This window comes from Bactrocera neohumeralis, unplaced genomic scaffold, assembly GCF_024586455.1.
Source record: "Bactrocera neohumeralis isolate Rockhampton unplaced genomic scaffold, APGP_CSIRO_Bneo_wtdbg2-racon-allhic-juicebox.fasta_v2 cluster10, whole genome shotgun sequence".
NCBI lineage: Eukaryota > Metazoa > Arthropoda > Insecta > Diptera > Tephritidae > Bactrocera > Bactrocera neohumeralis.
The window spans coordinates 25932338-25960110 of NW_026089623.1; the positions used below are offsets into that span (position 1 = coordinate 25932338).

Consider the following 27773-nt stretch of genomic DNA (forward strand, 5'->3'; position numbering starts at 1 on the left):
ATTACCAACCGTCCCAGGAGCTCAGAAATAAATCAAGATTATTAATTTTTACTCAAGTTATCACTTGCTCGGACAGCCAGACAGTCACTCGAAATTCAACTCGTCTTGTCTTCCTGATATACTATATAACTACATTTCTATCTCGATTAGTTTTAGGTGATAAATAACTGGTAGGTGAACAAAACTATTGTACTCCGTAGCAACATGTTGCAAAATTATAAAGATATTCGAGTTAACGCCGTTTGAATTTAATGGAACAATATTTATATTAATGAAAACCCATGTAACCTTGAACAAAAAACGGTCTTTTTTTATTAATTTTTTTTTCCTATAATATCCTAAAATATATAATAATTTATTCAAACTTCTATGAGTTTCAATTCATAATGACTTTTTTCATTGAGTTATAAAATTGAAAAGAAATAAAAAATTTTCCCAAAAATAATCAAACTTCAACCCTTAATATCTTTTAAACGGTTGGGTTTACAAAAAAATCGTGGAGACCTTTTTTGAAGAGCATTCAGTTTCCTACAAAACTAAGGAACAAGATATTTTTTCAAGTATAAAGCGAGATATAAATTTTTCTATCTGATAATATGAAAAAAATATAAAACTATATGTAGGAGGACCTTCCCGTTAAAATTAAGAACTAATGCTTGGAGAGACTTTCTTAGAGGTCTCTAGGAATCTATTTTTCCGAGTACCAAACTAAAAAAAAAAAAATTTTTTTTGAATCACCCTAACATACATACATACAGATATTACATTTTAAACCTATCTAGTTATTAATATAAACGACCATATTTTGCAGATAACTTAAGTACGCAGTTGCATCGATTAAATAAACTATTGAAGTCACAAAACGATTGTCGGACAGATATTTGTAAAAAATACGAAGAACTGGAACGGAATTATGAGGATCAGGCGAAACAGTTACGAGCCGCCTGTGCGCAAATGAATTGCCTACAAGAACGTTTAGCACTGATGGATAAACGACAAGAGGAGCATAACATGGAGGTAAAGCTACACTGGCGACTACAACTAAGATACAAAGAACATTTTACGTATTAGTCTGTATCCACTAACACTTCACTTATTCGTTTCTACTCTTTTATTTTATTTTAAATTCTGCAAAAATAACTTTTATCCAATATTTAACTTTCTTTAAATTATTTCTGTGCACACAATAACATTCTAAAAAATAATCATACAAAGGGACCAAAAAAGATAAAGAGAACAAATGATGCCCCAATGGAAGGAAATGAATAACACATTATCAGTTCCTTTCTGCATTAGCTGCTTTTGGCCGCGCTTCAAAAAAATAACTCTGGTCGGTCCAACACCAAGGCATCTACAGTTATTTCGCATATAACTCCTTTTTGCGTTGGCGGACTTCGACCGCGCTTTAAAAAAATAATCCCGGTCGATCGGATGATCAAAAAGAAATTCTGAAAGATTTTGCGTTATTCATCACACGATATTGAATTTTGTATTGACGGTATAAGCATTTTTTATTTATTTTTATTCGTTTACAAAATATAGCACTATTTTTTGTTTGCTAACAACCATTTTATTATTGTATGAATAAGTGGATTTCAACGAAAGTTAAATATTGAATTAAACTTAGTTTTTGCACTATTTAATATAAAACAAATGTGCAGTGGATATAAAGATAAAAAATATATGTTTAAAATTCATTATACATTAAAGAAACAGGCACTTTAAGTAAATCAGCTGCAACTATATATGTACCAGATACGCGGCTGCGTCTTAGGTGGTCCATTCGGAAAGTCCAATTTTGGGCAACTTTTTCGAGCATTTCGGCCGGAATAGCCCGAATTTCTTCGGAAATGTTGTCTTCCAAAGCTGGAATAGTTGCTGGCTTATTTCTGTAGACTTTAGACTTGACGTAGCCCCACAAAAAATAGTCTAAAGGCGTTAAATCGCATGATCTTGGTGGCCAACTTACGGGTCCATTTCTTGAGATGAATTGTTCTCCGAAGTTTTCCCTCAAAATGGCCATAGAATCGCGAGCTGTGTGGCATGTAGCGCCATCTTGTTGAAACCACATGAGTCAACATTTAAATGAAATTATCTTCAAAAAGTAAATGTCATGAACCAATCTAACGTTTCAAATAAAGAACCGATGAGATTTTGCAAATTTTATGCGTTTTTTTTTTAAAAAAAGTTATCAAGCTCTTAAAAAATCACCCGATACAAACAATGCGAAATTCGTGGAAAAATCGGATTTAGGGCCCGTACTACCTCGCCGGTGTGAGTTACAACTACGTCGAAAGTCAAAGCGATGCCATAAAATACACGTGAGCTGTAGGAATTTAAAGATAAAAAATCACGATTGTAGTGTATTTTCAATGGAACATTTTTACGTGCCTTGGTCCAGTTCTTAATGTTAATATTAATTCCCTTTTCAGGGAATTTTTTTAGGGTATTTCCAAGGAAATTTCGTGACAGGATTGAAAAAAATTAATAAAGGTTAAAAAAAACACCCTAATATAACATATATAATTACATACATAAAACTAGAGTTTTCACGCATGTACATTAGTAGTACTAATTTTGTACATAAATATGCAATATATCGGTAAACAATAAATTAAATGGAAAGAATCCACTAAATGTCAAGTGCAATGATAAGCAATAGAATTGCAATATGAGATATAGCTCGTAAAAATCATGATTAAATTATATAAGGTTATATCGACAGCCAAAAAAAAATTTATCAAAAGTAATTGGATCCATAATGTCACAGTAAGCTGTTTTGTATTGTGTTGTTTTTATGATTCAAAAATAACGTTACAAGACGGGTGTTTGTTAGCAAACGTATAAGCGACTTATTATTGTTCACTTTTGCATATATTAAACTATTTGGTACTTTTGTTCAGAGATTGGGAAAAAAGTAACACATCTCCATTTGATGTTCAATGGTTTGCTCGCTCTAACCAATTCATAGGTTAGCGTATTTGTTACTTTTACCTAGTTCCGAAAAATTCATTTTAAATAACTTTCAAAAATTATTTAGTTAATATTTTACTTTTCTTTAATTATTTTAACATCCACATTTAGCTATACATTAAAATTAATTAACAATTTAAATAATTCAAAAACTAAAATTTAGCCTTAAGTTTATATTTTTTTTGTTTAAATCTATTGTGGATTTAGGCCACAAAATCCGAAACTCATCACAGATTGTATTTTTTTCCTTGTCGGGAAATATATCTAAAGAAAAACGTTAATATTAAGATCTATCAAAAACTAACCTTACGCACTTAAGCTTAATAGGAATTTCTTCTCTTTGTACTCCTCTAAATTATAATGGTACATTACATTGTCTGAAAACAGACCACGCATTACGCTGTCAACACTGCCTTTTGCGCCTTTTACCTTCAATATTAGCCGGATCTGTTATGAAGAAGTGAATGACAGTAAATTATATTACAATCACATTGTATTTAAAAACGAAATATTTACCAAAGCATCCGTGCTTTCCCTTTGCTCTTCCGATGACATGGTCGTTTCGAAATGAGCTCCACATAAGCAATAGAATTGCAATGCTGCTAATTGAGGGGTGCGTCTTTGCCGCTATGGCGCGGCATTCGCACAATACGTAGTTTACTTTTCGCTTGCACCTCGACCTTATCTGGCATCAAGGAGATGAAAATATGAAATCTAGCTTCTGCTTTATTTTTTAATAAAATTTGTCTTTTAGGGCCCTTCTAAGGCACTGAGACGGTCATCAACACCACTTATCAGTTTTGCTACCCGTGTCTCAATTGCATCCAGCTTCTGGACTATATCTGAAATACATAAAAATATTTTTAAAGCAAATACTACTATATTTACATAATAATAATACATTACACCTGCGAGGCCGTTAGACGATGGTGAAGGTACCACAATTTTCGATGGTTATTCTGGAGGAACGCACACAAGATTATAACATATTTTTTTTTAAACACTTTATTTGTAAAAAAATATTATTAAAAAATTCAAAATATTTATGGTCAATACAACCTCTATGGGGGCTCGAGGTTGTGAGCATTCCCTTTGGAATCCATTTCTTCCACAAGGTCACCATCGAAATTCATTCTATCAAAAGTCATAAAAAAGTTAATGAAAGAGTTAAACTAAAAGAAACTTATCATCCAAAGGTATGGAAAAATACTTATATGTGACCTGGTCTACGAAAAGGGAAAAGGGAGCTAACGTGCGAAAACTAGTTTTCTGGGAAACAGCTGTTAAAAATCTCATCTTTCATCCGAATCAACTAAAAAGTGAAAATTGATTTTTTGACACCTAAGCCCCCTTTCCGTAGACCAGGTCACATATAATGTATGTAATATCTAATTCATTTCCTGAAACTTTAACTACAAGTATATCTTAATCTGCAGAAGAACTGGTTCAGATAAAAGAAGGCCTATAAAAATATCGCCCTCTAACATATTCTTTCTCCCATAATATTCTTTCTTAATTACTGCAATACCTTATCCGTTTTTTTTATCATTTTCTTTAAAGTTTGCATATATTTCTTAAACTTAGATCCGGATAAATTATCTATTGCGCCAAAGCGTCTAACGCAGTCAATTTAATGTAATAATCCGTGTACATTAAAACTGATTAAGTGGTCGCCGTGTATACTCGAAAACAAATTAACAAATTCTTGTAAAATTTTTTCAGCTACATTTAATACGTGTTCTTCGGACTGCTCATATGAAAGTATCGAATTCCGACAACGCAGTCTTTTAAAACAAATACACCCATATATAGTATAACACAAATAGTCCGAACTCCAATGATTTCCAATTGCTTATTTCATTAAAGTTACGCGTTATTCCACAAAATTCGGATGGCACAAATTTTGCCAAATACCGTAGATTCTTATTCATTACGTAAATATTTCCTTAATAATACATCCCACATTGGTTGAAAAGCTAACTCTTCCTTTCAGATAACGACTTGAGCAGTCATTAAGGCGCGAGCAAGGTGAATCACAGGTAAAGGACCTAATATTGAACAGTTTTATTACCTGTTTACTCTCCTTCTGGTATACGTATGGCTTCAACGCAAACTCTTTCTCGCGTTGTTCCGAGGAGGGTTTTCGCTGATAATGGCAAGCTACCAACTTTATCTAAAGTTTTAAGTAGGTCGGCAAAATCATTTTGAGAAATATTATTTCTATTTGCCCATGCCTTCAATTCCACCACTTTATCTGACTTGTTCTCAACCTTCTAAACACATTGAAAATCTTCTTCAAACAAATATCTACTATTGGTATCGTTATCGCTGTCATAAAATGCCACTTGTTCTGCCGGTGCTTGGTTCATTATCACTAATCCCTAACTCTAACCTATCGGAACTATCATTTAAAACCTCTTGAACAGATTCATTCAGTTTTCGAAATATTGCCAGTGTAGCTTCAAATTTCGACTTTCTCTTACTCAATAGGTTTGAAAAGGTTTTCTTATTCATTATTTATTCAAATATCCATGTCGCAAACTAAAAAAAATGAGGTAGTCTAAATAACTATACCGTTTATAAAAGTGCGAACTAATTTATGACGCGAAATGTTAGTATTTTATGTTAATAATATTTTAAAGTTTAGTAGTTTGTAGCAACAATAAAGTTTGATAAAGAAATATTTGCCTTTTCTGAGGGTACAGTAGCAGATATTGCAAAAAACCGCATTACTGCCGAGGTAAGTCGAGAAATTCAAAACCAGCAACTTACAACCCCTGTATCTTCTGTCTCGAAACTCTAGACCTAAAGGTACTAGTACTTCGAGAGCTATTATAGAAATTCAGAGGTATTTGAAAGACGAAGTCATCGGCCGAACAGAAAATTCGTTACAATGGTGGAAAACAAACAGTTATAACCCTTTATAGCATCATGTGACAGATATGTTACAAACCCTTTTAGAGGGTACAAAACATAGGAAAATTAATTTTTCCCTTTTTAGTATGAAGTAGCAGCACTGTCACACTCCGTATTTTTCAATTTTAAAATTCTCTGGTTTTTTATGTATTGGCATCACTTATAAAACGGTACTTTCTTTTTCGCTGTGGTAAAGTTAGTGAATGCACGTGCTTGCAACTACCGAAAGGTAAAAATCAGAAAATTTTCAGTGTTTTAATAAAATAGTTAGTGGAAAAGTCCAGGTAAGTTCACTATTATGTTTAGTTTCTATAAGATAATACGAAAAATGTTCACTAAGACAATATATAGTGAAGCTTAGGTTTGTACCATTTCAGTAACATTGAGTAATAAGGGTCACTAAAAATTTGTTTGCGTTGATTTCTTGTATACTTCACCAGAATGGCGTAAAATTCTTGAAGAGTTGATGAATTATGAAAGTAGTGAAGATGGGTTCGAAACTGACGATAATAGCGTTACAGATCCCGATTTTGATCCTGAGGGCGATATAAGTTCAGACTTTGAACTCGATTGTGAACAAAATGGCGCTCTTTTGGAAAACGAAAGGGAAGATATTGACGTTCGCTTAGAGGAATCAGCCATGCCTACAAATGCCACTCAGAAAGGATCGTCACATCGCCCTAAACCAAAAATGAATGTAGTCTGGAAGAAAGAGAATATTGAACTAAATGAACATCAAATACGTTTCACTGGAAAGGAAGAACTGCCTGCTGATATTTTGGATTTGGAAACAGCCATACAGTTTTTCCTAAAAATATTTCCTCTTGAATTAATCAAACATATTGCCCAACAAACTAACCTATACATAAGGGAAAATGAACCCAACAATAGTTTCCATGTATCCGAAATCGACGTTCAACAATTTATTGGGATAACATACATGATGTTTTTGGTGCACCTCCCGAGAGTGACGAAACATTGGAATAAAGAAATCGGTACACCTTTCATAAATGAAACAATGGCAGCGAATAAGTTTGAAAAATTGAAACAATGTATTCACAATTCTAAGATGCTTTCTCGTGATCATCCCCAAGCTGATAGACTTTTTAAAAATTCGACCAATATGGCAAAACTAAACGAAACTTGCAAAAAAATTCCGCTACAAAGTCAGCTATGTGTAGATGAGCAAATTTGCTCCACCAAAGCTCGACATAACCTAAAACGATATAACCCTAAAAAGCCGAAAAAATGGGGATTTAAAATATTTGTACTTTGCGACACTAACGGATTCGCGTATAGTTTTGAAGTGGAATCTGGAACTGAAAATATTTTGAAACCGGAGAACCAGATTTAGGTGCTGCTTCAAATGTTGTCATGAGACTGGCCAAAAATATTCCAAAGAACCAAAACTATAAACTTTATTTCGACAACTATTTCCCGTCATTGTCACTTATAGAATACTTGGCCAAGGAAGGAATTCTTAGTTTAGGAACAATACGACGAAATAGGATACCTGACTCTAAACTGCCAACAGATAAGGATATTTCGAAAAAGACCCGTGGTCACAGCGTAGAATATGTTGGAAGTGTGCGAGGAATAGATATAGCCACTGTTGTCTGGAAAAACAATAAAAGTGTAACTCTTGCTTCTAATTTCGTTGGTGAGCTACTGAAGTCCACAGTACGCCGCTATGATAAGGCAAACAAAAGGTACATAAATATTGAAAGACCTTATATTGTAGCCGAGTATAATCGGCACATGGGTGGGGTTGATCTCATTGACAGCATCATGGGCCGCTATAAGATATTGCTAAGAAGCAAGCGATGGCACGTTTGTCTATTTTATCACTTTTTAGACCTTGCAATGTGTAATGCTTGGCTCTTATACAAAAGAGCTTATAAAGAAAAAAAATGATTTTCGTTTAGAAGTTGCCACGGTGTTGTGCAAATTGGATACAAAGTGCCCTATGAAACGAAAAGGAATTAAAGCGGAGATACAATCTAAAAAGCATAAGGGCCCAGCCCAACATGTTCCTCCTATGGCAGTTAGGCAAGATCAAGTTGGGCACTGGCCGGTATGGGCAGAAAAACGAATTCGTTGCAAGCGTCCAGGATGTGTTGGAGTATCACAAACGGTATGTGAAAAATGTGGTGTGGCTTTATGCTACAACAAGCAAAACAATTGCTTCAAAGAATTTCACACTTCCTAAAAAACATGTAAATACTCACGAAATACAAATATTATTATTCAATGAGCTTAGAGACGTTGTTACATAACGTGACATATCTGTCACATACCCTTTTTTGTTGGTTTTCACCCAAATAAAAAAAAATTGTTTAAACTATAAAACACGTATTTCATTTCTATCCGAAATCTATTAGAAACGATACAGTTTTTCCGTTTTTACTTAGTTGAGTTATAAAGGGATAAGTACCCATATCTGTCACCAATTGCGAGAGAAAAATTAGGATGCTTAGCATCATCAGTGCCTTGTGAAAGGTTATTTTCTACGGCTGAAATGATAATAAGTGAAAGGCGAACGCGTTTAGACGATGAAAAGGCTAAAATGCTAATATTTTTAAATACTAATGTTAAAACCAAATTTGAAGCGGACAAACTTGACTCCAGTTACAGGACCCAAAAGGGAATTTGTCGCCAATAACGACAAAAGGTTTCCGTCGCTCCCACGACAGTCGGGTCTACGTAACTGGAACGAACCCGGATTCGGCCAAGCACTGTCAAATCGGCACAAAAACAAAAGGACTCGGTTTGAACGTCGACTTAGTTGCGATCGCAATAGCAATATAAAATCACAGTGATTTAAAAATAGCAATCACTGAAATCACAGATATCGAAAAATCACAATATCGCTCTCTATTTGTTATATTCATTTGCAATGCAAAATGGTCAATACCATAGATTACGGAATTATTGAATAAGGATCAATCAGCAAGATCGTCACAATGTCACAGCACTTTTCAAACAACAGCTACGATGTTTGATGGACTTCATCTTGAAGCATACATACGAAACATATGGTGCTATTAGATGCTGGATGTACTCTGTTGAGTGCCAAAATAGAGGTTTGCCGCACTCATACATTCCTCTTTGGATGGTGGATGGTGGTTACACCAGATCAAATTTATGAAATCATTTCTGAGGAAATTTCTGATCCAGAGATAGATCCAGAATTATACGAAGTGGTGTACCTTGCCTTGCCTTTATGACTGACAATAAATGCACGAAACACAATCCACGTGCTTTTATTTCGGAAACACAAGCTGGAAATAATGGGTATCCATTGTATCGGTGTCGCTCATCAGACGACGGTGGGCGATTATTGGCCTTGAACGAGATGTGATCATCAAGTGTCAAATGGTCGATACGTGTACTGTAATAAAGCGTTTTGTAAGATATTTACTTTTGCAATTCATGAACGTTTTCCGACTGTTGTGAATATCGCAGTTCATTTGGAGAAGGCTAAAGAGTGTATTCCAATATAGATAATAAATTACAGCTAGCGGTAGTTTATAACATGCTAATCACAGAAATCAAAAGATAGACCATGCGATAGCTACTTCGCATGCCACTGAAGTTCGCACACTTTTCGCGATTTTTTTTTCCTTTCAACATATCAGCCTTAAAATCCGTGTCAAGTATGGGATACGAACAAAAATGACATTGCCGATGAAATTTTACTTTGTATTCGCTAAGAATTGGAAATGGGCAAATTTCGGTTGATACTTCCAGTGGTTTGATATGAATTCCACCTGCCTTTTGTCAATTCACTTCAACGAAAGATGAACTCATCACGAATGTTTATCCGAACATTATCCAAATTATCGTAATATTATCCAAATATTCGCAATTTTAGCGGCCGAAATACCGATGTTAATGACTTAAGCTAGAATATTCATAGTCAAATTCCGGGAGGTTTGCACTCGTACAAATCGATCGATCGACATTGACAATGAAGACGAAGCCATAAATTATCCAGCGGAGTTTCTAAATTCTTTGGAGAGGTTTGGTATGCGGCAGCATCATTTGCGTCTCAAAGTTGGATCAAACATTATTATGTTTCGCAATCTTCATGCGCCGAAACTGTGTAATGGAACCCCCACTGATTGTGACACAGCTATTGAATACAAGGTGGCATAATGCTTGATTTTACGAATTTCCTTGAGTTCCAAAGTTTTGCCATTTCAGTTCCAACGGATTCAGTTTCCAGTGAAAATTGCATTTGAAATGACAATCAACAGGACAAAAGGATAATCGCTAGAACAGTGTGGCACAAATCTGGAAATGCAAATATTCACACGGCAGATATACGTTTATGATATGCGTTTTCACGAGTTAAAAAACCACCAACCTACGCACCGCAAAAGAAGCCAAAAAATTTTGTTAATAAAGCTATATTCCAATGAAAAAAATTTAGAAAAATTGCAAACACATAAATGATTTTCAACACAATATAAATTCAACTTTCTTTTATTTTGTTTTAAACATAATTTCACGCAGAACAACGCCTGCGGGGTCAACTAGTTAATTATAAAATATAAACCTATCAAGTAACGAACTTATCTTCCAAAAGAACTTCCTAACTTCTTCTTGAAAGAAAAAAGCGAAAATTCTTCTTGAAAATTGTGTATTCGTTTTTCCTATTCTAGCAAGTTAATATTACAATTAGGCTGTTCACGATAAGGTGGTTGTCGGGTTATGTGATTAAGTAAACAACAACAAAATGCGGTATGACAAAATAACCAACTTTGAATAACTTATACCATGTTCAGACCGAAAATTTAAAAGATTAGATTATATTTAAGCATTTCATAACCCAACAGTGTTCTCACTGCCGTTAGAAAGATCAAAAAACAGCTGTTATTGTCATTCAAGAATTCACATCGCTTAATATTTATCAAAAGAAAAGATTGTCATATAGTATTTTGAAATAAAAAGACGGCTTTTTTTTTAATATTTTCCATATAATAGAAATAATGGTTGCATTTTTTCATTTGTTAAGTCGATTTTCGGATTAAATTAGATTCATTGCTTTAAAAAAAATTGTTTGTTTACATTTTTTCCCCTTTGTAGTGTCTAAATCAGCTGTGATAATGTAACAGATTTCCAGTGCTGACAAGTAGATTGCGCAAAATCAGAGTCGCACAGAGAGATTTAGCGTGGATCAGTTTCAAATCATTTCAATGAAGTGATTTGGATCTGTCATTTTTGTATGGCGAAATCTTGATAAATTTTTTAAAATTAGTGGGATAATCCATTCAACAGCCGAAATCGTGTGATTAAGTGTCGGTCTGAACATGGTATTAGACCCTTGTTTACAGATTATGTGGTTGTTTGCTTATGTACTTTCAGTGTTAGAAAGTTGTTGGAATTTTACTAAATGGCAGCACAAAAAATAAGTAAAACTAAGCGAATGGCATTTCCATTTAGATTTTCTTATTGGAAAATCTGCTATTAACAGCTGTTTTTTGTTTACAATCAGCAAATTAAAACCGAAATAAAAAGCATCACAAAGCATCAAAAAATAGGAGATGAGCGAATTGGCATTTGCTGACGCGCAGCATTTGTAAAAATCTCCATCGTCAAAGCAACACAGAGCATTTTCTCGCCAATGAATAGATTTCGGAACATGGAGTTCATCTCCCCGTCTACTACAGATGATTAAAGTTATATCCTCTAGCAGTTCTTCTAATACTTCATCCATTGCATTGTGACACTGTTCAGGGCGCAAGATGTCTGCACATTTTTTGAACCCTTAAAATTCGGATTATTTAATAAGCACACACCTTCAATAAAGTCCATTTCCTGAATAGCAGAACTTATTTTAAATTTGATTATTTTGCTTTTTAAACTTTGTTTAGGCATTTTATAAGTAGGAATTTCATTGAACTAAAATTGTAAACAATGGACAGCTGTTTGTGTAAAAATAAGTAAATACAAATGCATAGGATGTTCACGGAGCATACAGATAGAGGTTATTTTTAATCTAATAATCACATAACCCGATAACCACCTTACCGTGAACAATTTTGAATAAACTACCCCAATTCCAGAGTGGATTGCAGGTGATTCTGCGTATAAGTTGACAAAACATTCAATAACACCATACCGAAGCAATTCTTCTTTAGCAGACTCTGGAAGACAAGCTAAATTCAACAAAGTACACAGCCAGTATAGTGTTAGAGTCGAAAATTGTTTCAGGATTCTTAAAGAAAAGTTTTGTAGTTTGAAACAAATGCAGATAAAAATAAAAGACCGAGATAGTCAAATATTTTTTAATAAATTGCTACTTGTCTGCTGTGTGCTGCACAACATACTCTTGGAAGAACGACATTCTTCACACTTTGAAAGGCAAAGTGTCGAAGCCCATGGATGCCAATATGATGGAGATGCTATTGTTGCACCTACCCCCGAACTAAAAAGACAAGCACTATACAATTTATTTTTTGAATGAAAATTCATATTTTTGTTTTAATTACAAGTAACAAATTTATTTATTTGTTTATTGGTTATTTATATTATTATTTTTATACTTCATTTCCATTTCTAATTTCCTTATTCTTTCATTCTGCTCCAACTCCATTTTTTTGAGTTGGAAATCGTTTTCGATCTTCTTCTTTTCATTTTCATGTTTGTTTGCTTCAACTTGCTTCATCCAATTGAATTTTTCTATTTCAAATTGAAGCTGTTTTTCTCGAAAGCTTATTCTTTCAGCTTCTAATGTTGCCAGTTTGTCAATGGCAGTGTTTTGGTGTTTGGCCTTAATTTTTTTTACAAACGGGCTGGCCGGAGATGAGCCAGATGCCAATACAGATATGTCATTTTCTTCCTGCGCTTCGGGTTCGGGGTCTTCCAAATCATCCACAACATTTTCTATAGAGTCGAGTTCCATTGCATAGAGGCTCATTACGACCACCTCGGCTTCCCTCTCGGTAGCAAAAATGTCCGCTAATTGCTTGTAATGCGGACAACTTTTAAGCACTTTATCTGTAATAAAGCAAATCAATTTAATTCCAAAGTTGATATTAAAATATATATAAAATCTACCCATCACAGTCAGCTCCACATCGCCATCCTCTACTCCAGCGCCCGCGGAATTTAGCCACTGTTCTGCCGATTTCATTTGGCTTTTTAAATAGCGAATTTTACATTTTAAGACGTTCCACGTTGCTCCAATTTTTGTCACTGCAAGCAACTTACTGTAATAAATCTTCGCTGTTGGTTTCTGAAATTAAAGGAGATGTAATTAAATCAAAATAAATAACTAATGTGTCGAAAACTGACCTCGATGTTTCGGTGATCCTGCATATAGGACAGCACGGCTTTGATTTCGGCTTCCGTCCATTTTTTTACCTCCTTTTCTTGCCGGCGCTTTCGTATTTCTGTAGACACTGAAATTATAGTATAAATAAATGACAAAAAATTTATATTTGTTTTGTACTTTATCTTTTTACTTACTTTGATGATTTTTGTTGATTTTTGCAGACTTTTGATTCTTTTTGTTGCTTTTGGATGCTTTTTATTCTGGTTTTAATTTGCTTATTGTAAACAAAAACCAGCTGTTAATAGCAGATTTTCCAATAAGAAAATCTAAATGGAAATGCCATTCGCTTAGTTTTATTTATTTTTTGTGCTACCATTTAGTAAAATTGCAGCGACTTTCTAACACTGTAAAGCTTAGTACGCAGCTCTTAAGAAACGTAAAAACTTCATATAAAAAAACGCTTGAGAAACGGTCAAGAAACTTTCCCGCGATAAGTTTACTTGTGCTAGTACGCAGCTCTCAAGAAATCTAGTACTAATTTTTGATACTTTTTTCAGTAAAATGTGAATATGGCAAACCTGGTTTTACGAAGAAACATCAAATCAACAATTGTTTCTTGAAGGAAATTCGATGTAATCGTCAAATTCATCCTAAATTAGTTGAAATCATTATTATGAAGTATTTTCCATTTTGAAATGTTGTATAAAACCTACCAAAACAACATTTCTTAAATCTCAATGAAAATATTTATGTTACCATACACATACACACATACATATTACGCACAAAGTTTGTTTTCTTTGTTTATTCTCTCTTGCTCTTCTAATGTAGATCATTCACAATGCGTAACCACCTGTCAAAATTACTTGAGAAATAATATAATTTTTTTCTTGAGCAATTACTTGAGAGCTGCGTACCAACCTTAAATAAGCAAGCAACCACATATCTGTAAACAAGGGTCTAGGTTGGTCAACTTTGGTTATTTTGTCATACCGCATTTTGTTGTTGTTCAAAAAAATAAATACAATCATACATATCAAACAGCTGATGTACCCACTTGAATGAAATTTAAATATCTTGTTCAAATATCGTCCAAAAAATAAGTAAATAGGTCGTTTCGATTATTTTAAATTATCAATGGTTATTACAAATGATATATCAGAGTTATTTTATGCTTATGTTGGTAAAAAAACGTTAGACTTATTAGAGCTTTTAACAATTTTACATTCACATATCTTCGGCAAAAAACCGCTATAGCTTACCTATTTTTGTTATTTGTGAGGGTTTCCGTATGCTGAGATGATTTCAAAAGCTCAAATGCTGACAATATCTTCAACAATTTGCGATGTCTGAAAGCAAAGTTTTATTTTGTTAATTTCAATATTTTTAACGAAATTTGTGATTATTTTATTGAAATATAGAATGGAAGAACTATTCTTCCAAAGGTGTTGTCTATATATATATATATATATATATATGCATATGTATTTGTCTATTACATTAGATATATAGCTTACGGTGTTTGCACATTTTACTTCCTTCTAAGTACTATAAACAAAAAGAAATATACATATATATTTATGTTTAAATAATTCGGACAAGATTGTATATGTAAAAATGTATTTATGTATTTATTACATGTGCGAATAAAAGGATATTTATGGATACTTAAATAATATCCTATTAATTCTGCAACTGCTTCTGAGCTTTTCTTGCACATTTTGAAATCCTTAAAATAAATTAAATTATTATAATAATATTAAATTAAATGAACAAAAAAAATTTATTATTTTGTATATAAATTATTCACTTTTCTTGGTTGTCCACTTCTTTATTTTGTCTTGTATTTTTTTGTAAGACAGCTGGTTCACAGAAAAATGCTTTTCACCTCATGCGGTGAGTTTTTTGTGCCTTTTTGTTGTGAGGCTTGAGCAAGAATAACTTCACAAAAAACAAATTTTTCTTCGCAAATCAGATGTGAGGTTTTCTCATAATAGGGCTGTTAGTGATAGCGACAACCCGGTATAACGTGATACGAAACCATGTACGAAACTTTTTGATTCGAGACAGCGCTGTCAAAGTGCACACTTTTATAACATTCGTCAATGTTTCCACTGTGGAGAAAATAAGTTAAGAGATTTTAATTGTATTTCTTGAGTATTTTTCGGTTTCCACTTCACAGAAAAGTATATATAATATCTCAGTTTGTTCTAATGTCTACCAATAAAGTACTTTTAGTACTACTAGTGTTCTCACGTCATTCATTTTTCAATAGTCAACATGTGTGGCTCATATTCGATCTATGCCATGTATGCTTCTTGAAAAAGTCGGAAATGTTTCCAGCGAGACTCAGTTGTATCTATAACATGATTGCCGATTAAATATCTATAAGTAACCAGATGCATAGACATTGTTTTTCATCGGAGTATAATTAACAATACCTCCCACTCGATTATCCTGTTTGGATCCGTCTTATGTCTGTGTCTTTGTCCACCTCACCTATATCCCAGTCCTCTCTTATTACACGTGACTAATAGGGGGGATTTTCTCAGTCTGAGAGCCAACTTCGCTGCTAGAAGAACAAAGGCCTAACTATAATGTGCATAAGCTGCCGTATGTTACTGTCAAAAAATGAACGAAAAGCCTGTCAAATGCATAACGAACGCAGAGTAGACATTTGAATGACTATAATGTGCTTACATGCATAAGAAGAAAGTGTCAATAAGCAATTTGTGTTTTGGTTTTGTTTCGTTTGAATTTTGCAAAAATGAACAGAAAGTTAAAATATTTAAAAACAATAAAAATCCTTACGTCTGTTTTAGACGGAATACGCATATTGACAGAAATTAGTGAAATTACAAAAAAAAGAGTTCGGTCGTGTTCAGTGAGGGAAATAAACAGAAAGAGGAAGAAGGATGGTTTCTTTGTACGATTCCTGGAAATGAAGAGGATTGACCACGCTGATTTTTTTATATACACGCGAATGACGCCACAAGTATATGGGCTTTTGCTTACTCTTGTTGAGCCCTTTTTAAAAAAAGAATTCGTTGAGGGAGCCTGTGCAACCGGAATGTCGATTAGCTTTGACATTACAGTAAGTTTGTTCATTTTAATATATTTTTATTATGTGTTATTCTTTTTTCTGTTTCTTAAAGATATTTGTCACAAGGAACTTCGTTTCAATCGTTGGCATGGTCATTTCAACTGGGGAAGGAAACGGTTAGGCGCATTATTCTGGAGACAGCTGAAGTCCTTTGGACAAAGTTAGGCGCTGTTTATGTATCTGAGCCTAATGAAGAAGATTTCAAGCAAATTTCTCAAGACTTCTGGGAACTGTGGAATATGCCCAACTGTGTTGGATCTATTGATGGGAAGCATATCGCTATTCGATGCCCACCTAAAAGCGGTAGTCAATTTTTCTGCTACAAAAATTTTTTTTCTATTGTATTGTTAGCAGTGTGTGATGCCCGATATCGGTTTACCTATATAGATATTGGTGCATATGGAAGTCAGAGTGATGGTGGTGAGGACTTTTATAATTGTGCATTTGTTTTTTTTTATTAATATTATTGTTTCTCTTTACATGTAAAGGTATTTTTCAAGTGAGTCGATTGGGAAAGAGGTTATTAGATCATAAACTTCCCATCCCTCCAGCGAAAAACTTACCAAATACGCAACTAAAAACTCCACACTTCTTCGTTGGTGATGCTGCCTTTCCTTTAGGGACAAATTTAATGCGCCCATACCCTGGGGAAATGCTACCAAATGAAAAAGAGGTGTTTAATAAAAGGTTATCAAGAGCTCGTCGCACAATTGAAAACTCTTTTGGAATACTAGTAGCGCGTTGGCGAGTTTTACTAACAACATTACATTTATTTCCTGAAAATGCAGAAAAAATTGTTTTAGCGTGCGTTGCCTTACATAATTTTATTATGTTTAACAACGTGAATGCATCTTCGTATATTGCAAGCAACTATGCTGATTGGGAGGACTCTAATGGTGATTTTCATGACGGTTTATGGCGTAGAGAAGTTGAAAGTAATATCCCATCGATTATGCAATCTTCCAATTTGCATCATTACGGTGGAAGAAGTTCTTTGGAAATTAGAAATAACTTATGCAGTTTTTTTAACACTTTTTAAAACATATTCTAAAATCACATATCTAACATCATTTCGAACTTGTTTATTTTTTTTTAATAAAACTAAATGAAGTTTAATTAAATTCATTCAATTGTTTTTATTATAAATTAAAAGAAAAATACTTCAGGAACAATTACTCAAAAGAGTTCAGGTACATGCATTTTATGCATCTTTTTATAATAAATATTTTTGTTTTTAAAATATAAAATATACTAAAAAAATCAGTGCTCCAAGCGTTTTAAAAATAAGGAAATCATGTTGAATTCTTTTCAATTTCATTTTTGCCTATTTTCGCGACGTAAGCGATATAATTCTGATATCATTTTTTCTTGGTAACTGTCTTTGACCGACACTGGCAGGTCTTGCATCAGACACAAAACCGTCGTCATAAAGGCCTCATCAGTTTCACTTCTTTCAGCCGGCGCCGCTATCTGCTCTTCTATGTTCTCCATTGTTGCGCCAAGTTTCTGGTAGAGACTTTCAAGGGAGAGACTTTTTTGTTTCTTCGGAGGTGGCGATGAAATTTCATTTACACTATCACTCGTAGATTAATCCAAGATAGAGTCTGCATTTGCTTCCGCATTATCACGAGTGCTGCACAATGAAAAAGTTATATTTAAAAACATTAAAATTTATACAAAGTACTTACCGACGCGGTGTGACGGAGTCTTTCAGAAGCATCATGGGTTTTATTCCTCTAAGTAGCTCATTCCGCTACCTGATGGAGCTTCTAACCTTTTTATTTCTTTACAGAAGCGCTCCCGGAGTAGCTTCCATCTATGTTTGCATTCTAGATCTTTTAATTGAAACAAACATAAAAAATATATAATACAAAAATATATATTTCTATAACAGTGTTAATACATACCACTTTTACCGCAAAGTTCTGCGATTGCTTTCCACGCTTTGTCTTTATTTACGAGATTGAAATAAAAGGCATTTTTTTCTCGTACAAACATTTATATTTTTCCACACTCTCTATTAAATTTTTTAAAAAACACTCGTCGTCCTCCATATTCAAATATACAATGATTTTATCTGTTGACAAAACACTCTTCTTCCTTTTCGTTTTCAAATTCAAAATGATGTATCAGTTGACAAAAAGCGAAAACAGCTGATTCCGTACGGAAAGTGCGATCAGTTTCGCACTTTGCTTAAGCAAATGACATTTGGAAAAACTTAACGAAACTTGATGTAAAGTACATTATAGTTGCAACATACAATTTGTGTGTATTCGGACAGTTGCTTACGCTGGCTTAAGCTAGCTTATGCACATTATAGTTAGGCCTTAAAGCAGTGGTCGGCATTTCATAGCACAATTGTGCCCTGTCACTTCACACGTATTCTTACGCTCTATCGTTTAGTCGTTGGCATTGTATAAACCTACAAGTAACCAATCCTTCATTTTTCACTAACACATACGCAAAAATCTGCTACTAATTAGTCACTTTGTACGGGTTGCCTCCAAATATTCTACTACTAAAACGTTAAAATGCCTCAAATCTGCTATAGTGTGTTGCCGTGTTAGGTTTTAAAATTTATAACTTTAACAATATTTTTATAAAATATTCAAATATTTTTCGATTATTTAAATTCCTAAATATTAAATTTAATCAGTTTTGTTCAAAATATTAATTATTGTAATTTATAAAAAAATATTTATATAATGTTTGTGTAAAAACTATGTACCCGATTTTTTTATATTTATTTTAGTTTTTGTTTAAATAATTACTAGTTGATTGTTTTGACTTGTATTGTTAATGTATACATACAATGGAATTATACCTGATTTTTTATATTTATTTTGGTTTTTGTTTAAATAGTTTCCAATTGATTGTTTTGACATATATTGTCAATGTTATATTTTTAATGTAATTAATATTCATGAATTGTACTTGACCTTATATATTTATTTTTGTCTAGTCATATTTTTTATAATAAGTAGATTGATTTAAAACTGTGTATATAAAAAGGGTGAAAATAGGCCTCCTGGTGAACCGAACACTCAAAAAAGATCGGTAGCGCGCCTACATTGCAACCTCAGAGGTGGTGAGGAAGAGCAATAAATATCCAATAAACTTTTGTTTCAAAAATATTCTTGAAAGTTTTCATTAATGTTTACCGTTACAAATACTTTTTCACAAAAAAGTTGATCTACTACATTGCTTTTAATTACATCCCTGTGCCTAAAAAAGGCAGATTTCGATCAGGTGATCTCAGCTGTGAAAAATTCTTGGAAAACAGCTGATTCTTTTGTTACTTGTAGGTTTATACAATGGTCGTTGGCGAGACAGCAACGAATCAACATCGTGCTTGTCTGTTGCGCTTTGTTTCTTAAATGCAAAGATGCCTTGCGAGACATACTTTATGCTTGAAAATGCTTTTGGTGAAATACAATGCATTTTATGTTTTAAGACATTAAAAAGGCAAACCAGAAATTATGCTTTGAAAAGACATTTCGAATATTTTCACAATGATTTAAAAAAACGGAATGAAGAAGAAAGACAACGTCTTTTTAATGAAGAAAGACAATTTTTTTTGCAAAGTATTAAAGGGTGGTTAACGGAAACCGAGGGTTTGGAGGATATAGGCCGTTCAAATAAAAAATTAAAAACGGAAATTTCATGCTTAATTAGCTTTGATATTGTAAAACAAGGCAGACCTTTTGCTGATGGGGTATTTGTTAAACAAATGTGTACAAAAATTGAAACATAATATAGAATTATTTGAAATTATTCCTTTATCCCCACGAACTGTAGCGCAACGTACTGATCAATTAGGAATGTGCATTGAATCAGCAATATTGAAAAAAATTAATGATTGCAAACTTTTTTCTATATGCTTAGACGAAACCACCGATGTTAACGATCTTTGTCAATTAGCTATATATGTTCGAACCGAAGATATAAATTACGAAGTAACTGAAACATTGTTTTCTCTTGAAGCGTTCTATGGGAATGTGACGAGAAAGCTTTTGTTCGATGTCGTTAACGAAAAGGTTTTTTCAGTTGTTGACATCAATAAATTTGCGGGAGTGTGTACAGATGGTGCAAATGTCATGACTGTTAAATATGAAGGCTTCGTAGGGCAATTGAAAAAACATGGTATTTCGGGGCATACTTTTCATTGCATAATTCACCAAGTTGCACTCGCTTCTAAATTTATCAGCAATCACCCGGTCATGAAACTTGCAGAACAAATAATTAATAAGGTGCGAGCGGGGCATCATTCACTTACCCACAGAAAATTTGTAAACTTTTAAAAAAATACGAGCGCTGGCCATTCCGACCTTAAAATGTTTACAGATGTTCGTTGGCTAAGTCGTGGTGATTGTCTAAACAGATTGTTTGAATTAAGGGAGGAAGTTCTGCAGTTTCTGGAAACTGAAAATGTGGAAAAATTCAAATCCGAGATTCGTTCTTTAAAAGATGAAGATTTTATTGTAGATTTGCCATTTTTAGCCGATGTCACATTAATTTTAAACGAACTGAATTTACAGCTTCAAGGAAGGGAAAGAAGAATGCAAGATGCGGTAAAAAATTTGCATGAATTCAAAACAAAATTATTTTTACTGTTAAATGAAATTCAGTCGCATGATTATTCTCATTTTCCGAAAACTGTTTTTGTTTATACAAAACTTAAACAAGTTAATAAATCACATGATCATATTGCAATATTGAAAACACTGTTTAATAACATTGAAGATAGATTTAAGGATTTTGATTGTTTTCAACCCCTAATCGATATTTTTGAAGATCCTTTTAATTGCGATGTTAGCAATTACAAATTGGAAATCGAATCTGAGTTAATAACATTGCGAAGCGAAATGTGTGTTTCAAATAAATCGAATATTTTGGAGTTCCGGAAACATTTGGATGAATCATTTTATCCTCATGTAAAAAGAATTTCTTATTTGTGTTTATCACTTTTTCCTTCGACATATTTTTGCGAGCAAATTTTTTTCGACTTAAAGTTCGTTTGCTCAAAGCAACGCAACAAACTGACCTCAGCGCATTTAAAATACATTCTTTTAATAAGAAACTGCCCTAAAAATATTATTATTGATAATTTTATCACAGAAATATCATAACGTGTACATAAGTATGTATATTTTCGGAATTTGAAGCAGGCAAATGCAAATTATTTTTATAATTTTTATTATATTTTTATGTATGTAACTATGTATGTTACATAACATACATAAATCCAAATGAATTTTTGAATGTTTTATTTAAGTTTGTATCTATGCACGTATGTACACTGTAAATGCAATACCTTTTTTTATGTTCTCATTGAAACGCAATAAGTGATAACTTTTTTTCAATTCACGCAATTTCAGACTGGGATGCTCATGCGGAGCAGTTCGCTTGTGCTCACCAACACAGTCACAGTTTAACTTTTGCCGACCACTGGAGTAAAGCCAATTAGTTACACGAGTCCCCATTTGGGCCCTACTTTCATTTTGCAACTATAAAGTGCTACAGCTTCTTTCTTTACATTCTGGTCTATGTTTGGTTTCCAAAATAGCTTCATGTCTGAAATTTATCAATGAGCAAAAGATTAATTGTAATAATTATTTCAAATCCAGACAACTCACGACATAATGGTTTTTGTTAAAAACTTCTAAAATTGCGGTAAACCAATAAATAAATACGTCAGAGACAAATAAATTTAAAACCGGGATAATACGGGTGCCTTTAATAGGAGCCGATTTAAAAATTAGATGGTGGCCGTGGGACCGCCTTTAGGTGAATTTACGAGTCTCCGGACTTACTTTACCAATTTCAACCGAATGTAGGTAACATTATATTGATACATACATACATACATATTTCCATGTCACTGTGCCCATATATCACAATATTAAATCCGTCTGATTCTTTCACTTTCGAGTAAAATTTGCATACATAAAAATTGCACCATACTTCAATAATCACATGTATGTATATCTTAAGAGTTCGCTTTTGAATATTCTGGGTCTTTTACAATTGCTTTGTGTTACTTGGCATTTAGTGGACTACAATCTTTCTATTTAATTTATTATTAACATATGCATATTTGTGTACTAATGTATGTATATATGTATGTCTGTCAAAAATGTAATTTACTATATTTAATTATGTGTTATGGTAACAAAGCTGTTCATGTTCATATTTTAATTAAAAGTGTGTGTGTTATATATTTATAAAATTGCTTGAAAATATGTTCTCAAGTATACCTGAGCAATGCGAACGGTCAATGTAACAAGCCCAAACCCTGCTTCGCTCCCAATATTCCCGATTTCCGACTTTTCAGCAGGCTTGAGTGGTTTAGCGCTGAACATGACTGACAAGGGCTTTAGTCTAAGTCTCATATATCTAGTAATCGCTAAACCTGCGGCTCCGCTCGCTTTCATACAATGTGCTTTCCACAGTAAACAGGACTTTTTGAATCTAGCGCCGCCTGGTGGTGTCATCTATATGTCGCCTGGTTTCAATCTGCTATCTTTATCGATTGTCCAGTGAGAATTTCATGACATTTTATCGATTAGAAGTGAAGTTATTGCGTTTTAAGTGTCAGTATGTTTGTGTTATCGGTACGTAAAATAGCTTCGAACAAAGAGGCAACATTAGATTTTGTTTTAAAATTGGTCATCAATTTTACCGAAACGTTTCAAATGATGTGAATATTTGGGTGCCCAACTAATTGGGAAGCACACACCTCTGTATTTAAGTTGTATGAGTTACTTAAACTCGCGTTTGAAGTTATTAAATAAAACTCAATCTTTTAGCTAATAGGAAAAACGTTATAATTTATTTTTACATTTCCGGGTTACAATAAATGCCAAACTTAATTAAATGAAACAAGTGCGGCATCGGTGCGAAAAGAAGGGATGTTGAAATAGGAAGGATCACGGCTGATCCAAAGTTATGTAGAAGCGTTTTGAACGTTTTATCGAGAAAATTGTATAAACTTCTGAGGCAATGTGGAGCTTAGACCCGTAGACAAATCGAAAGTATCTGCCCGGGTGTGTATAACGAAGTGTGTAACGAAATGTGTCTGCTTTCTAAATGATGTTATTGCAAACGCGCGGGATGGGAGTCTCAAAAAACGAAAGTGGTAGTAAAATTAATGTTGAATGTTTCCCGTTTTCCACCCTTTCTGATGAGTTCGTTGGGGTATAGGCATGGTGAGTTGTGTTGTGGTGTTCTCAGCTGTGGTGAACTAAGCTGTCTTATTAGGGTGCCCCAGTTTTTCAGGGTAGAGTGGGTGGATGCTTAACTCATTTAAACATGATGAAACATGTTAATGGCGATGATTACCTATCCCGTAGGAAAGGGCACAAGTGGTTTCAACGTTTTCAAAGTGGTCGTGAGGACATAAATGACGATCAATATGTGGGCAAATCAAAATCCGTGATCACCGGAAATTCCATCAAAACTGTGCGTGAATTCATCAAAAATCAGCCGAAATCATCATTGAAATTCATGGAAATGGAATTGAACATCTCCAAAACATCGATTTATCGCCTTTTGACCGAACATTTGGGCTTACGAAAGGTATGTGCACGGTTTGTTCGGCACAATTATTCGATCGACGATTGTGACCGATTATTTAACCAAAAATCACATTTTAACCGTTAGCCACTCCCCGTATTCACCAGGTATAACACCGTGCGACTTCTTCCTTTTCGAAAAAATGCATTTGCCCATGAAAGGAAAAAGGTATGCAGACGTAGAGGCCATTCAAAATTCTTGCACCGGCATACTGGCAGCCATACCGGCCAATGAGCTAAAACACCCGTTCGACATGCTTTTGGACTGTGCAAAAAGCTGTGTTGAAGCAAAAGGAGACTATTTTAAATAAAATAAATTGGTTTTGTGGAAAAACCATTTGTTCTGTTTTTTTAAGTCCTGTTTACTTTGGAACGCACCTTGTATATCGTGATAACAATATAACGGAATAGTTAAATTGGCCAACCACATTCACCACACATCGTATATCGCTTAAGGAATAGTACATACATAAATATGTATGATGTAAAAACATCCCTGCCAACCACGAGCGGTTAAAAAATGAGTGAAACAGTTGGTAGTAAAGTCGTTAGATTGCCATAGGCCGCGTGAAGATTCAAACCACTTTCCCCCTCACACGTATGTACGTATATAGTACATGTGATCATACATCTCTGTTGCGCTCATTCAGCAGTGTCATATAAAAAAGTATATCTGTCCTGCTCTACTATGCCCAATCGACGGCTGATGTAGGGCTGCATTTTCTCTTTTTAAACAGCTGACGCAGGGTTGCATTTTTTGATTCCTACTTTTAAAATTTCAGACAAAACTTTTGAATTTTTAAAATTTTTCCATAACATTTATTATAAATTAATTCATAGTTTATATAAACAAAAATATATTTAATAAATATGAAAATAAATACTAACTACTTTGAATTTGTAATATCTAAAAGAAAAAGAAAGATTAATTGTATAAAATGATAATAATATCTGAAAGAAAATATTAATATTATCACCAAAAATAAAATATATTAAACACAAATAGAATTTACTCCGAAGGCAAATATTAATTAAATAAGAATAGTGATAAAATCTGAAAAGAAAGAATAATTAAATAAAAATAATAATAACATCTGAAAGAAAAGATAAATATTATTTGATCATTTAAAATATAAAACAAACATTTGTTTTCACATATTATATTGGATTGTGCAGGCCGCCTTAAACGCATTAAATACATATGCATTATATTGGACTGCGCAATCCAATTTAAAAGCAGGGTTCTCATTTACTACTCCAGCAGGAAAATTTCTAAAATTATTGCTATGCTATCGCTACCGCTCTCACTTTGTCGGGAGCCACAGCATAGCCTTAGCATAACAATGTAAAGTATGTGCTCTACTCTGCTCCGAGTTTTGTTAGGTAAAAAACTATAGCTGGAGCGAGAGCAAAAAATTAAATTCTGCGCTATGCTCTGGCGTAGCGGTAGCAAAAAATTGGGAGCGGTAGCACAGCAGAGCAAATGAAAATTTTCATGTGCTACAGCACCCGAATGTGTTTGTTGTTTTTTTTTTCTTTTTTGCTATTTTCTGGCATAATATTTGAATTAATTGAATAATTCAAACAAAACAATGTTATGCAAATCATTTTGGCACTTGTTGCGTCAAGTGCCTTTATAAATCTAAAATCAAACATTTTAAGAAATATATTAATAAAGTGAATTAGATAATAATTGAATAAATTATAAATTTTTTTTTTATTATTTAAAATATTTACCATTTTTATATTACCAAGAACATCATCTATTCCAAATGTATTACAATACTCAATTACTATGAATTTTCGAAATTAATTTTAACTACATATACTTTCCCCCATTTTATATACATTAGGGTGTTTTTATTTTTTTGAATTATTAATTTTGTTCGGTCCCGTCACGAAGTTTCCTTGGAAATACCCCAAAAAGAAATTCCCTGAAAATTTTAGCCCTACATATTAACATTAAGAACTGGACCGAGGCATGTAGAAATTTTCCATAGAAAATACACTACAATCTTGGTTTTTTATCTTTAAATTCCTACAGATCGGAGGTATTTTATGGCATCGCTTTGACTTTAGACGCTGTAGCTCTTGTCAGCTATACAAAAAAATGCGAATTTCGTGGAAAAATCAGGTTTAGATACCTCGCCTTTATATTTTGGAATACACGTGGTTAATATTCATCTACTGATTAACAGTACCAGTTTTAATCCATTGCACTGCGTATTTGCAGTTCTATTCTACCATTCCCAATATTTAGTCATTTTATAATTTTTTAGAATCGAAAAGATTTCTGTATATCTAAAATTATAATAAACCTTTTTATCAACACTCCAATTATTCCGCTATATCTTTATGTTAAACATCCCGTTTGGTTTGTTATGAATGCACTTGCGTCCTTGACCAATAATCTAGCAAAGTATCCGCAGTGCCTTGACGATGAAAATTTCAATGCCATTTTTTGTTGTGATATTAAATATATCGGACGGGTTCGTCTTAAAAGAAAACTACTTGGTTAAGGAGCAAAATCAGTATAACCCATATACTAAGCATGTTTGGATATGAAAATTTTTACTTATTTCTTTCTATTTTTGAATTACTAAAATTTTCAAATGATTCTTACATACATTTTGAACAAATGCTTATGATTTGAAATATAATTTTTGTATTTATGAGTTGTATTGAATTTTAGCATAAAGAGATAAAATGTATCCCATGTTCTTATTCTGCTTCTAAGCTACCTCCCCACCAATTTTAAGCCAAATCGGTTCAGCCATTCTTGAGTTATAAAGGACTTTCTTTTATATACCAACTTGTACCATACTTGTAAATGACAGAAAATAGCAAAAAAAAAAAAGAAAAAACACAACAAACACATGCACTCTGCTATGCTACCGCTCCCAATTTTTTGTTACCGCTACGCCAGAGCATAGCGCAGAATTTAATTTTTTGCTCTCGCTCCAGCTATAGTTTTTTACCTAACAAAACTCGGAGCAGAGTAGAGCATATACTTTACATTGTTATGCTAAGGCTATGCTGTGGCTCCCGACAAAGTGAGAGCGGTAGCAAGAGAAAAATGAAATGCTACGAGAGTAGCGTAGTTTTTCAAACGCTGTTTAAAAGTACACACTTTTATTTTCACATACTTACATAGCAATTTATATGTATGAATTTGCTGCTTCTGTTGATATTGCTGCTGCTGATATTTACAATTCAGTTCTGATTTCCAATGCTATAAAAATTAATGAACTAATTATTTGCAAAATATTGTTAAAAAATCACATAAAATTCATTTACTTATCTTTTTGTTGTACGAGCCTCCTTTACGATGGTGCGATCACGACTGGCTTGCGTCTTTCAATCATGTTTTTATTACCCTTTTTGGGATTTTCTTTTGGCACTATTGACAATTATGTTTTCTCCTTCGCACTCATTCAAATAAATCAAGAAATGAAACAAACTTTTTTTCATCGCATTTAGGTAAACAAAAAACAAGTAAGGAAGGGCTAAGTTCGGGTGTCACCGAACATTTTATACTCTCGCATGATAAAGTGATAATCGAGATTTCATTATCCGTCATTTACATATTTTTCAAATACCGTATTTGTGTAAAGTTTTATTCCGCTATCATCATTGGTTCCTAATGTACGATATATTATACAGAGAAGGCATCAGATGGAATTCAAAATAGCACTAAATATACTCTCGCAACAAAGTTGCTAAGGAGAGCTATTATAGTTTTGTTCACATATCGGTTGTCCTAAAACTAAAGAGTCAGATATAGGGTTATATATACCAAAGTGATCAGGGTGACGAGTAGAGTTGAAATCCGGATGTCTGTCTGTCCGTCCGTCCGTCTGTCCGTCCGTCCGTGCAAGCTGTAACTTGAGTAAAAATTGAGATATCATGATGAAACTTGGTATAC

At 33.4% G+C, this 27773-nt stretch overlaps 1 protein-coding gene and 2 long non-coding RNA genes across 8 annotated transcripts in view; 2 read left to right on the plus strand and 1 right to left on the minus strand.

Annotated features, from left to right (window-relative positions):
• LOC126765196 (uncharacterized) overlaps positions 1 to 27773 on the plus strand; it is a 461867-nt gene that overhangs the window by 375607 nt on the left and 58487 nt on the right. For all 3 annotated transcript variants that reach the window (XM_050482797.1, XM_050482798.1, XM_050482799.1), the window contains one exon: positions 812 to 1017. In XM_050482797.1, the coding sequence (XP_050338754.1) occupies positions 812 to 1017 (206 nt within the window). The remainder of the gene's footprint in view (positions 1 to 811; positions 1018 to 27773) is intronic.
• Positions 3081 to 15696, minus strand: LOC126765453 (uncharacterized). 4 transcript variants are annotated; one of them, XR_007668413.1, is made up of 5 exons: positions 14982 to 15696; positions 14434 to 14520; positions 4033 to 4107; positions 3490 to 3976; positions 3081 to 3420 (listed from the first exon to the last, which is right to left on the minus strand). It is a non-coding gene; the product is annotated as an uncharacterized LOC126765453 (long non-coding RNA). The 4 variants fall into 4 exon arrangements; XR_007668415.1 differs by having other exon boundaries at positions 3490 to 3815; positions 3880 to 4107; XR_007668414.1 differs by having other exon boundaries at positions 3490 to 3815; positions 3875 to 4107.
• On the plus strand, positions 15752 to 17346 carry LOC126765434 (uncharacterized). Its single transcript, XR_007668388.1, has 3 exons — positions 15752 to 16265; positions 16327 to 16694; positions 16763 to 17346. It is a non-coding gene; the product is annotated as an uncharacterized LOC126765434 (long non-coding RNA).